Source organism: Dermochelys coriacea, chromosome 2, assembly GCF_009764565.3.
Source record: "Dermochelys coriacea isolate rDerCor1 chromosome 2, rDerCor1.pri.v4, whole genome shotgun sequence".
NCBI lineage: Eukaryota > Metazoa > Chordata > Testudines > Dermochelyidae > Dermochelys > Dermochelys coriacea.
In genome coordinates this window covers 261,664,831-261,677,323 of record NC_050069.1, presented here as the reverse complement: position 1 = coordinate 261,677,323, position 12,493 = coordinate 261,664,831, and the positions used below count along the sequence as shown (strand labels likewise).

General features: G+C 42.0%; 1 protein-coding gene across 7 annotated transcripts in view; it reads right to left on the bottom strand.

Annotated features, from left to right (window-relative positions):
* Positions 1–12,493, bottom strand: part of GHRHR (growth hormone releasing hormone receptor) — a 70,051-nt gene that overhangs the window by 36,652 nt on the left and 20,906 nt on the right. For all 7 annotated transcript variants that reach the window (XR_005291342.2, XR_005291341.2, XR_005291340.2 and 4 more), the window contains one exon: positions 11,593–11,662. Coding sequence is in view for 4 of the 7 variants with exons in the window: in XM_038391949.2 (XP_038247877.1) it covers positions 11,593–11,662 (70 nt within the window). In the remaining 3 variants the exon portion in view is untranslated. The remainder of the gene's footprint in view (positions 1–11,592; positions 11,663–12,493) is intronic.

Here is a 12,493-nt window from a genome sequence, read left to right as displayed (position 1 = left end):
CAATTAACTTAGGCTTGAATAGAGACTGGGAGTGGATGGGTCATTACACAAAGTAAAACTATTTCCCCATGTTACTTCCCCCCCACCCCCCACTGTTCCTCAGAGGTTCTTGTCAACTGCTGGAAATAGCCCACCTTAATTATCGCCACAAAAGGTTGTCTTCCTCCCCCCCCCTTCCTGCTGGTAATAGCTCATCTTAAGTGATCACTCTCCTTACAGTGTTTATGATAAAACCCATTGTTTAATGTTCTCTGTGAGTGTATATAAATCTCCCCACTGTATTTTCCACTGAATGCATCCAATGAAGTGAGCTGTAGCTCACGAAAGCTTATGCTCAAATAAATTTGTTAGTCTCTAAGGTGCCACAAGTACTCCTTTTCTTTTTGCTAATATAGACTAACACGGCTGCTATTCTGTTCCAAATAAAGTAGAGCAGAGACGTGAACCTGCCTCTTATATATCAGGCAAGTGCTGTAACCACTGAGCTACTGGATATTCTAGGATATAACACCCCTTTTTCTCCCTCTCTGTTTTTTCTTAAAACAATAAATGTCAAAAGGTCTCAGTTTCATCCCACTGCTAAACAGAAACTACTCTGAAATCTCAATCTTGTTCACAGGAAGGGAAAACCATTTCCCACCCAGCTTTACTGCGTGCTGCGTGTGATAGCCAGCAGTGCACATGACTCCTCTTGGAAGGAGCAGCAGTGTATCCCTTGATCACCTAGCACCATCTTTCTCTGCACCAGCCGGACAACTCTTGCATATCAACACATGTTCCTGACTGCTCCACACTGCCTCCACCTTGTCCTTACTAGTTAGGGAAGAAGTGTTACCTATCAATGCATTCTTTAAAAAAAAAATGGATCAAAACAGGATGAAATCTAGCCACTGAGCAGGTGGCTGACTAAATTTGACTCGGCTCATTTTCACACAGGAAGGATAAATATTCAGCGAGTTTTGGAAATAAATATCTTGCTTTCAGGTCATTCAGAGGGCAGAACATAATTGTTCTAATAAGCCAGTGTTCTCCATTCATATTAACATCCTTATACTGAGCTGATATACCAACCTTTAGAAGCGATTGCTTATTAGTTTACCATCTGAGGCTCTGTTCCTGTTCCTAATGAAGACACTGAATATTTTGCCATTGCTTTTAATGGGAGCAGGATTAGGTCCCATGTGTAAAGGGAAAAAAGAGATTAGATCCAGGATTCCATGCCATGGAATTCCATATACAGCCATGGCTGTTTTGATTTCAGGACTTGGAAACTGACCAGTGAAACTGAGGTGTATGTGATTATACAAATATAGTGGAGATATTCTGATACTGTTTTCTGTGCCCTGCACCTTTAAATGTCTGGAGTTGTCCTTGTTGTCTGCTAGAGAGAAGCTCCCTTGGGTCAATTCAAGGTGTCTGGGAAAGAGTCGGTCCCACACTACACACAGTCTCTTTTTAATTTCTCATGCAGGCTTATATTGTGTCCTTCCTTTGCTGTGTTCCTTAATCAGTAATGAAAGTCATCTGTGCTGAAGGGCCATGATTTGGTCCTTGTGTATTGAAACCCTACAAGGAAATAGGTTCCCAGCATGAGAACCAGGCATATCTTTTAATGAATGGATAGTTTATAGAATGCTATTGGTTTAGTGAACTGTGTCCAGAAAGATCTCAGCAGGGTTGAAATTTACCCACTTGCACAGTGAAAAGAACTTCTCCTAGAAAAAAGTAACTGGTGTCTGCATGTGAAAATAGCCTTGGAAATCCACTGAAATATTCAAGGTAAGAACAAATAAATGTTTGACTTTTTCACAGACTCAAGAAAACGTTAGGTTTTTTTTTATTTAGTCTCCAAAGTTGTGAGAACTTTTACCACATGCCCCTGAGTTAAATGTGTATGCTTCATTGACTGTGGGTGATTTAAAAGTTCTGGCTTCTCCTTGATCATGGCCTTGATCATGAGCACTTGCAACTTCCTCTGACTTTAATCAGAATTGTAGGTTCTCGGCCCTAACATTTGTTATAATGGATAGAAAACTCAGGAAATGGAGCAATTTCAGTCTGTGTTCTAGTATGTGCCCATGTATCCATCTGTCTACTGCATCCTATCTAGCTATTTTCTTAGACTTCACCCATAGTATCTGAGCAACCTTGGGTGCGTATGTGGTGGGAGAGGAGTGCAAGGTACGTCTTTAGTTCCATTTACTGTGAATTACTAGAATCTAGTGATTAGAGAACCGGATTCTCCACGGCCTTGTGCAGTCATTTGCACCAGTCCAAAGTGTGGGTGTAAGATTCAGCTGTTCCCTCAGTATGGACGAGGCAAGACTGAGAACCCTGATCAAAAGACACATACAATACCATGTAGCCAGCCAGAAAGTAATGTTGGCATTCGACACTGCTGCACCTTCCAAGCTAATTTTCCAGATTCCTGATTTCTATGCATGCACACTCCTGTGCTGAAAAGCTACCTGTTCCCTCTCTAAATTGTTAGCCTTTCCCTTATCCATATTCATGGCATGTCATAGCACTTCCTTCCTCTGGCGGAAAGCGAGTGTGATTATGGTAGATTCATTTGCTGGTGTTTTTACACTGCTGGCTGTGCTAATGTAACCCACATACCTTCTAGGTGTGGTGTTCTGTCCCATCTCATGGCACAAGACCACTTAGAGAGAGAGACTGAGTCTGCTCTACAGCCTTAGCTAACAGCAAATTGGCTTTTAGTTCATGCTGTAGAGGCTCATGCACTTAGCTCTAGAGGTCCCCGGTTTGATCTTGCCCGCCGATGACCGGGATCTGTTGGTATTACAAGTGGGGGCTCATCCAGGATTTCAACTGGGAAGTCTCTGAAACTTGGGAGTGCTTCCTCAGCTAAGGAAGTATGTAACCCACACACCTTCTGGGGGTGGTGTTCTGTCCCATCTAGTGACACCAAGACCACTTCGAGAGAGAGGTTGAGTCTGCTCCACAGCCCTTGCTAACAGCCAGTTGGATTTTAGCTTATGAGGTAGAGGCTCATGCACTTAGCTCCAGAGGTCCTCAGTTCGATCCCGATGATCAGGGTCTGTCGGCGTTACACTAACACAAGCTGAATTCAGGTTATGGAAGGGACTGAATATTCAATTTTTGTTGCCTTCTGCTGAGGCAGTGGATGGTTGGATGAATAGGTGAGAATTTATACCAACTTGGCACAGGACTGGGAGATAGAGCCATACTCATAGCCACCTTCTATTACTACAATGCTCCAATCAAAATCCACAGTCAGAACACTCCTAAACGTTGAGAGCATTTGGACCCTGATCTGAACTTTAAGTCTTGGGCCCATATCTAGCAAGAATCTCTCATCTCACCTTGCATCCTATTTTGTGATCATGGAGTCTGATCCTGGAATGATTGCTCATGTGGCAAAGAACAAATAGTCCCACTAAACTCTGTGGAATAACTCATGGGGTGAGATTGCCTGCATGATTAAGGGACTCAGGATCAGAAGCTTTGCAGGTACCATTTCATGAACTTACTATTTCAGGAAGCGGGTAGCACTTGACATCTCACAGGAGGCTCTCAGCACCTCTCAGGGTCAACACACACAGTCTTTTCCCACACAGCTGCATTAGCACAGTGTATATAATATGAGCTAAGAAGGTGCATTAGCACAATGCAGCAGATCCTTAGTCCCCATTATATCTGGCACACAATTTGTGCCCACTCAGGGCTAGAAATCTTGAAGTTGCCCCAGCTGCTGAGGTTTTAGAGTTGTGTCAGAAAATTCAGCATCCAAACTAGGTCTGATTACAGCCTCCTGGCCTAGTGTTTTTAAAGTGACTTTTAGTGATTCTGGAGACTCCATTTTTGTGGGCCCAATTTGAGCCATCATACGGGGGCCTGATTTTCAGAAACTGCTGCACAACTGTTATCTGTAAAATGACCCATTAAAGTATTTCAAATTGGCCATCCAAAATCACTAGGTATTTATGAAAATTTTGGCCAAGGACTTTAGCATATTAAAATGGTTATTAAATATACCTACACAATGCCTTCACTGTGACATTGGAACTCTAATGGTCTTTCACTCACGTCAAATACAACAAAGGCCACTGGTTAATCACCGTCAAAGAATAAAGACAGTTTGGAATACATAGAGAATAAAAGTATCCCGGTAATGCCAATTCATTTTCCAATTAAGAAGTATAAGAACTATTTCTCCTTGTTACAAATGAATATTGATTTAAGCAGAACCTGTCGCAGACTGAGCCTTCCCTCCCATGTTGGAAAGGACAAGTTAACTCATACAAAGTCAAGACTTCAGCTTCTGAGCATAATGTTTATGCAGAGCTGATTTGGGGTGCTAGGGGATGAGAGCCAATATTGCTGATACATTTGAGGAATCCACGCAGGAGCAGGGAGCTTTTAGCATCAAAGGACCAAATTCTGATGCCATTTTCACACAGTGCGCAGGACATTACTCCATGGCTGGTTCCACTGAAATCAATGGGTCTACTCATGAGGAATAGCACTACTGAACCTGAAGAAGGGTATCAGAATCTATCCAAGAAGAAAAAGTAGGATTTTTTGATTAGTCAGAAAGAGAAAGAGCAAATATGGCAGGAGTGGGGATAGAAAATAAACACAGCCGTGGCAGGTATGTAATGATCAGGTCTAAGATTGCTTCTCTTTTGATATTGGTGTATTTAAGGAAGCTGGAAGCCCCACTTAGAATGAGAGGAGAAAAGATTTTCCAATATTCTTTTATATGAGATCAATCATATTCCCCCCCCCCCGCCCCAGGGCACAGTACAGTGGGAACAAAACAAAACAATCTGACATGGAAATTAGTTGTATAGAGATCGTGATTAATATTTCTGATTATTTTCCTGCAAGAAGAAGTAAATAAAGCATTAATCTTGCTGATGTTGTAAAATTAAGCTGTCTGAAATAAAAAAGTAAATTAGGATATATTCTAAACTTAGAGCTTGTTTCCTGAGCTGTTGAGTAACCAAGTCAACTGGAAGTGTGTGTTCCACAGCCCCTCTGAAAATCAGGCTACTCTTACAACCTCTAGTCATGTGAAATCAATATTCAGGTAAGTAATGAATGCAGGATCTGGCCCAGGAGAGCAACCAAACACTTTACACTCTGGGATTAGAATGTGTGTTATTCTGATTATTTTGTGTGGTTTTATTGTATCTTGTGCTCCATTGATTTGAATTTTGTTTTTCTTGTGATCTGTCATTGTTTTCTCTCATGGATTTCAGCATTGCACAGTCTCTGCATTCTTTTTTACACTGTACTACAATAAATAGCATACAAACAACAAATACAAAACATAAAAAACCTAAAAAGAAAAGGAGTACTTGTGGCACCTTAGAGACTAACAAATTTATTTGAGCATAAGCTTTCGTGAGCTACAGCTCACTTCATCGGATGCATTCGGTGGAAAATACAGTGGGGAGATTTATATGAACACACAGAGAACATGAAACAATGCGTTTTATCATACACACTGTAAGGAGAGTGATCACTTAAGATGAGCCATCACCAGCGGGGGAAAGGGGGGAAGCAGGAAAACCTTTCATGGTGACAAGCAAGGTGGGCCATTTCCAGCAGTTAACAAGAACGTCTGAGGAACAGTGGGGGGTGGGGTGGGGTGGGGTGGAGGGGAGAAATAACATGAGGAAATAGTTTTACTTTGTGTAATGACTCATCCATTCCCAGTCTCTATTCAAGCCTAAGTTAATAGTATCCAGTTTGCAAATTAATTCCAATTCAGCAGTCTCTCGTTGGAGTCTGTTTTTGAAGTTTTTTTGTTGAAGGATAGCCACCCTCAGGTCTGTAATCGAGTGACCAGAGAGATTGAAGGGTTCTCCAATTGGTTTTTGAATGTTATAATTCTTGACGTCTGATTTGTGTCCATTTATTCTTTTACGTAGAGACTGTCCAGTTTGACCAATGTACATGGCAGAGGGGCATTGCTGGCACATGATGGCATATATCACATTTGTAGATGAGCAGGTGAACGAGCCTCTGATAGTGTGGCTGATGTGATTAGGCCCTATGATGGTGTCCCCTGAATAGATATGTGGACAGAGTTGGCAACGGGCTTTGTTGCAAGGATAGGTTCCTGGGTTAGTGGTTCTATTGTGTGGTGTGTGGTTGCTGGTGAGTATTTGCTTCAGATTGGGGAGCTGTCTGTAAGCAAGGACTGGCCTGTCTCCCAAGATCTGAGGGGTTGGAGCAAATGCGGTTATATCGTAGAGCTTGGCTGTAGACAATGTATCGTGTGGTATGATCTGCATTTGCTCCAACCTCTCAGACAGAGACAAACACCTAAAAGACCTCTATCATACATTCCTACAACTACAATACCCACCTGCTGAAGTGAAGAAACAGATTGACAGAGCCAGAAGAGTACCCAGAAGTCACCTACTACAGGACAGGCCCAACAAAGAAAATAACAGAACGCCACTAGCCATCACCTTCAGCCCCCAACTAAAACCTCTCCAACGCATCATCAAGGAACTACAACCCATCCTGAAGGACGACCCATCACTCTCACAGATCTTGGGAGACAGGCCAGTCCCTGCTTACATACAGCCCCCCAATCTGAAGCAAATACTCACCAGCAACCACACACCACACAACAGAACCACTAACCCAGGAACCTATCCTTGCAGCAAAGCCCGTTGCCAACTCTGTCCACATATCTATTCAGGGGACACCATCATAGGGCCTAATCACATCAGCCACACTATCAGAGGCTCGTTCACCTGCACATCTACCAATGTGATATATGCCATCATGTGCCAGCAATGCCCCTCTGCCATGTACATTGGTCAAACTGGACAGTCTCTACGTAAAAGAATAAATGGACACAAATCAGACGTCAAAAATTACAACATTCAAAAACTAATTGGAGAACACTTCAATCTCTCTGGTCACTCAATTACAGACCTGAGGGTGGCTATCCTACAAAAAACCTTCAAAAACAGACTCCAACGAGAGACTGCTGAATTGGAATTAATTTGCAAACTGGATACTATTAACTTAGGCTTGAATAGAGACTGGGAATGGATGAGTCATTACACAAAGTAAAACTATTTCCCCATGTTATTTCTCCCCCTCACCCCACCCTGCTCTGTTCCTCAGATGTTCTTGTTAACTGCTGGAAATAGCCTACCTTGCTTGTCACCATGAAAGGTTTTCCTCCCTTTCCCCTCCCCCCTGCTGCTGGTGATGGCTCATCTTAAGTGATCACTCTCCTTACAGTGTGTATGATAAAACCCATTGTTTCATGTTCTCTGTGTGCGTATATAAATCTCCCCACCGTATTTTCCACCAAATGCATCCGATGAAGTGAGCTGTAGCTCACGAAAGCTTATGCTCAAATAAATTTGTTAGTCTCTAAGGTGCCACAAGTACTCCTTTTCTTTTTGCGAATACAGACTAACACGGCTGCTACTCTGAAACCTGTCATAAAAAAACTAAGTTTAAAAAATTTAGAGGCGTTTTAAATATTGTAAATACTGTATTGAAAACCACGCTGAAAAGTTACCCCAAACCATTCAGGTATACTGATGGCTGAGAATGGATGGTTGTTTTTCCAGCTAAGTTAAAACAGCCTTTTCTTAGCTAATGTCAGTTATAATAATAAGGATATCCTAATGTTCAGTAAGAGCCTGATTCTGCTACCCTTACACACACTGAGTAGGATCTTATTCTGTGAGTTGGCCCTTTGTGACTCTTTGTGAAGTATGGTGCTACTCAACTTGAGTGACCGTAGCAGAATCTAGCTCAGAAGAAAGCACTGTAACACCCAGATCTTTCTGATGTCCTTCAACGCTGAGTATGGTTAACCACTAAGGACTAGATTCAGATACCCTGTTCATGAGGAATGGTTCTTCACTCCACATAGAGTGCCGCTGCAAAGCAGAGTTTGTTACATGGTGCAAGCAGAGAGAACTACAGGATCAGACAGATAAAGTTTATGTTCCCAATCATTCCACATCACAGTGTTGTTTCTCTTTCCACGCAAAACAATACTGTAATACTGTGTTTCTCAAAGCGTGGGTTACAGTCGCTACCCGAGGGTCATGAAAGGCATTGAAAATTTTATTACAATCTAAAGCAAAGAAAATCTCACTCCTCATTCCCTGCACACATTTGCCCTTCAAGATCAAGTTTTCTCTTTCAACCTCTCATAACAAACACGCACACACACACTACATAGGCTTATTGTTATAATTGATACATTTTTCATTCTTACTTGTGAGGAAGTCGCAAATTTTTTGGACTTGAAATAAGGGGTCACCAACCTTAAAAGACTGAGAAACGCCGCTCAAAAGAAATGAAAGGATGAAACCATAACATGAATTAAACTACAAAATTTAAGTAAACAATCGCACAAAGCGCTACTCTTCTCATGTACAATCATGCAACCCGGCTCATAAGCAACTGGCTGAAGCAAAACGTCAGCATGATAGGTAGTTTCTTTTTACATAGATGAACTTATGGAGCCAAATCGAACCCTGGCATATGCATCTGCAGCTACAGTTGATTCAACCACTTTGTTCTTGTCCCCGTTACTGTCTACACAGTTCACATTCTAACTTATCTTAAATGTTACCAAAGAAGCAGGTGAAATGTCAACTTCTACTAATGCTGTATATGCCAAAGGCTAACCAAACAATATCTAAATTCATAGTCTTTATAGTATCTTCTTGATTCCCTTCCCCTTTGGATTTGTCATCCTCTCTTTTAGCACTTAGGTATAAAGTAACATGCTGTTAACGATGCTGTTTCTCTTCCATGGAAGTGCAGTAATAATGAAAGTGCAGTAACAAAGCAGTGAAATGCAAGGGCACACAGCTCCTACAGCTTATGCCTGTGTTCCTTCTGCTGCAGTTTGCATCTTTCATAGCATCTTCCATAGTTTAATATGAAGCAAAGTCAAATAAAGAACAAGATGCTCGTGCAATGAAACGAGCCATATCTGACCATCAGTTCCAATGTTAAACTGCTTAGGAAAAACAATAGTGGAAAACCTGTTTAACACAGTTACTTACAAAAGCCGCAAGACTCAGGGAGTAAAAGACACAATGGTACAAAGCACAGGGATTCATGTTCCAAAGCAAGGGGTGTCATACTCCACTTCCTCACCCTCCATGAGCACCTTTTACCTTCCTTTCCTCTTCCCCCTCTCCTATCAGTTGCTGATCTGAAGCATTTATCTTTTTGCCCAGGAGTGACGTAACAGTAAAATAAGGAGGAAACTAAATATTAACAACTCTCTCAGCTGTGATTGATGAAGTTGTGAATGACATGCTCTCCACCTTTCTGACCTTGCAGTATGTTCTCAGATAGCAAAGGATAGACTCTGTGAGCATCCCGGAGATTATGGTAACTTTCACTCCCTTCTGGAGAGAGACCCCTCTTTCTGCCTCTGTAATACAATAGGATTTTACTAGGTATTAATACATCTATTACCATTGATCATGCTGCATTTAACGCAATCAAATATGTATGAGACAAACCCTCTAAACATGGCGATGGTTATTATTCATTCATTCATTCTAACAAATGTGCATCTTATTCCTGTTTCAAACAGTGTGCCTGGGTAGGTGGGTACATAAACACATAATATTACATTTTTTAAATGTGTGATCAAATTCTGCACATATACACAACTCCTGCTGTTTGAATGCACATTGTGCATGCATCTGAAGGCAAACTTCTGTCCCAGGGGTGTGTATATACATGAAATCTTGCATGTGAGTGTATTTATATATTACATCCCAAAAATCTGTATGAAAAGAACATTATGGTTGCAAAATCAAGCACTCACAAGATAGGAAATGCATGAATCAAGTTGGCCTCTGTTGCTGTCCCCACAGCTTCTGCCTGTCCCCTTCTCCCCATCCAACTCCTGCCCCTTTCCCCACTCATCCTGTGCTTTTCTTGCTCCTCCAGCTCCTGCCACTGTCCTTCCCATTCCCCAGCCCCTCTCCCCCACCCCGAATACCTTCCCCCTTCCCTGCTCCCATCTGTCACTCCTCCTTCCCCTCCAGTTTTCTAGATGGGGAGCACTGAGAGCACAGGACAGCTAGTCTCCCTGTTCTCAGATCTGGTGCCTGATGCTACAACAGCCACCGGCAGCCCAGAAGTGGGGAAAGCCCAGTTCAGTCCATGCAGCCCTGGGCTGGAGCATGCTTAGTTGCTCTGTGGGACTGGCACATATACATTCCAGTTGACATGCAGGAGCTGTGAGGGGATGGAGCATGCTCAGTCCAAATGGAATCTTTGGAGAATTTAGCTGCCAAACTCCAACTCCCTTGGCTAGCATGTGTGAACTGAGAATTTTTTCTCAGAGGCTTATATCTTGGTGTAATTTGTGCAAATTTTCATGGAGACAACAAAGGCACATCCCTGAAAGCAAAGCAACCTTCCAGCCCAACTTTAAGTCCCTGCGCCAAACCATGCAGGCGCTAGAGCTTCTCAACCAAATATTTGTACATTTTTTAACATAGACAAAACAATATATTTTTCTAATCTTATTATCAGACATTACTGAACTGTTTTACATGGAATTTTCCAAAACTACTCAGTCTGAGGCAGATGCAGAGCATAGAAAATTTCAGCCCAAATGGTTACAGTTCGGCAAAGTTGCAAGAAACTAAAAACAAGGTCTCATAATGGAAAGTGTCAGGGAACCTGAAGTACAAGTATTGCTATTTCTGCTGCCTATATAGAAAGAGCTTTTCAGGCATAGACCTCACCGTACTTTACAAAGGAATCAGAGTAGCAGCCGTGTTAGTCTGTATTCGCAAAAAAGAAAAGGAGTACTTGTGGCATCTTAGAGACATCCGATGAAGTGAGCTGTAGCTCACGAAAGCTTATGCTCAAATAAATTTGTTAGTCTCTAAGGTGCCATAAGTACTCCTTTTCTTTTTTACAAAGGAAGTTAATATTATCTTCATTTTACAGATGGGGAACCTGAGGCACAGGGCAGTGATGTGGTTTGCCAAAGGCACCCAGCAGGCCAATGGCAGAACCAGAAAGAGAAATCGGGTTTTCTGAGACCCAGTCCAGCATTTGAGCCACTAAGCCCTACACTGCTGCTATAAGATACACACCTAACCTATAAGCAGCCATTAACATTTGCGGATTACCTCAAATAACTAAATAAATATGTGGAATTAAATAAACACAGTATTTTCACTAATGAGAGCATTTCCAATAGTAAATTAGAACAGGGAGATTTATCAGCTTTCTGATATTTTACGTTGCTTCCTTATAGTCCTTGAAACTCTTGTAAATACCACTCATGAGCAGTGCAGTCATCCCAATCCCATGCCAAATAAATCGTTTATGTCACAGTGCACCATTTTACATGTTCTTTTATCCTCTCTCTACAGAGAGATACAATATTAATTAAGGCAAAGAGTCTTGTGGCACCTTATAGACTAACAGACGTATTGGACCATAAGCTTTCGTGGGTGAATACCTACTTCATCAGAGTACATTTTGCCAAGTATCCATTTGGAAGGTCCACAATATGCCAGTACTTATCGGGGTTAATTCACATAGTACCTTAGGACATACCTCATTTGATCCAGGTGTCATAGCCTCGTCAATTCGATCCATGGCCCGCTTCACCATTTCATTGGTCTCCCTGGAAGCAGTAATCATATATTCATATACCCACTGTGAGTATGTATGAATCTCTGTGGTGTGAGTATTCATCTGTCTGTGTATTAATGCATATCTTACAAAAAAATTGGGTCAAGGTTTTCAAAAGTGGCTATTGATTTTGGTTGCCCCAATATTTGAGTGCCTGCCTTGACATACCTTAAAGGGCCCCGATTTCCAGAGGATGGGAGCTGAGCACTTGCTGAAGATCAGCCCCCTTTAGGGTGTCTCAGGTTGGAAACCCCAAAATTGAAGCATCTGTGGTCATTAGTCACTTTTGAAAGTCCTGGTCCATCTTCCCCTCTTTAGCTTAACTGGCCTTTTTTGTGATTCTCTGCAGCACGGGTATTTTATTCAAATGAATTCTAGTCTACTGTCAACATTTTATGTGATGTTTCGACTGTTTGTAATTAAGGAGAGATTGCCTGGTTCAAATAAAATCAGAGCCAGCATGATAAGTTTTTGTCCAAAACATTATTTTGCAGTTCTCAAATAACCCTCCCCCCACACACTGTTCCTCCCACTGTGCATGTCTTGAAGCTTATTGGTTTTACCTGAGAGGAACAGTAGAAGAATCAGAATACCACAGGCATGAACAGCTTACCACTTCACCTCCTAGCTCAACCTCTGCACCTTGGTTTTGAATGCACCACCCCGGCTCTCCCTTTCCTGACCCTTCCCTAAGTAGGCTGCCCACTGCGCCAAATCAGTAACTAGTACATTTTCTTTCCAATCATTGTTACAGAACCAGTGATCAGCAGCTTACTGTTGCTTTTGCACATGCATTCGGTCTCCCAAGTTGTGTCTAGACCTG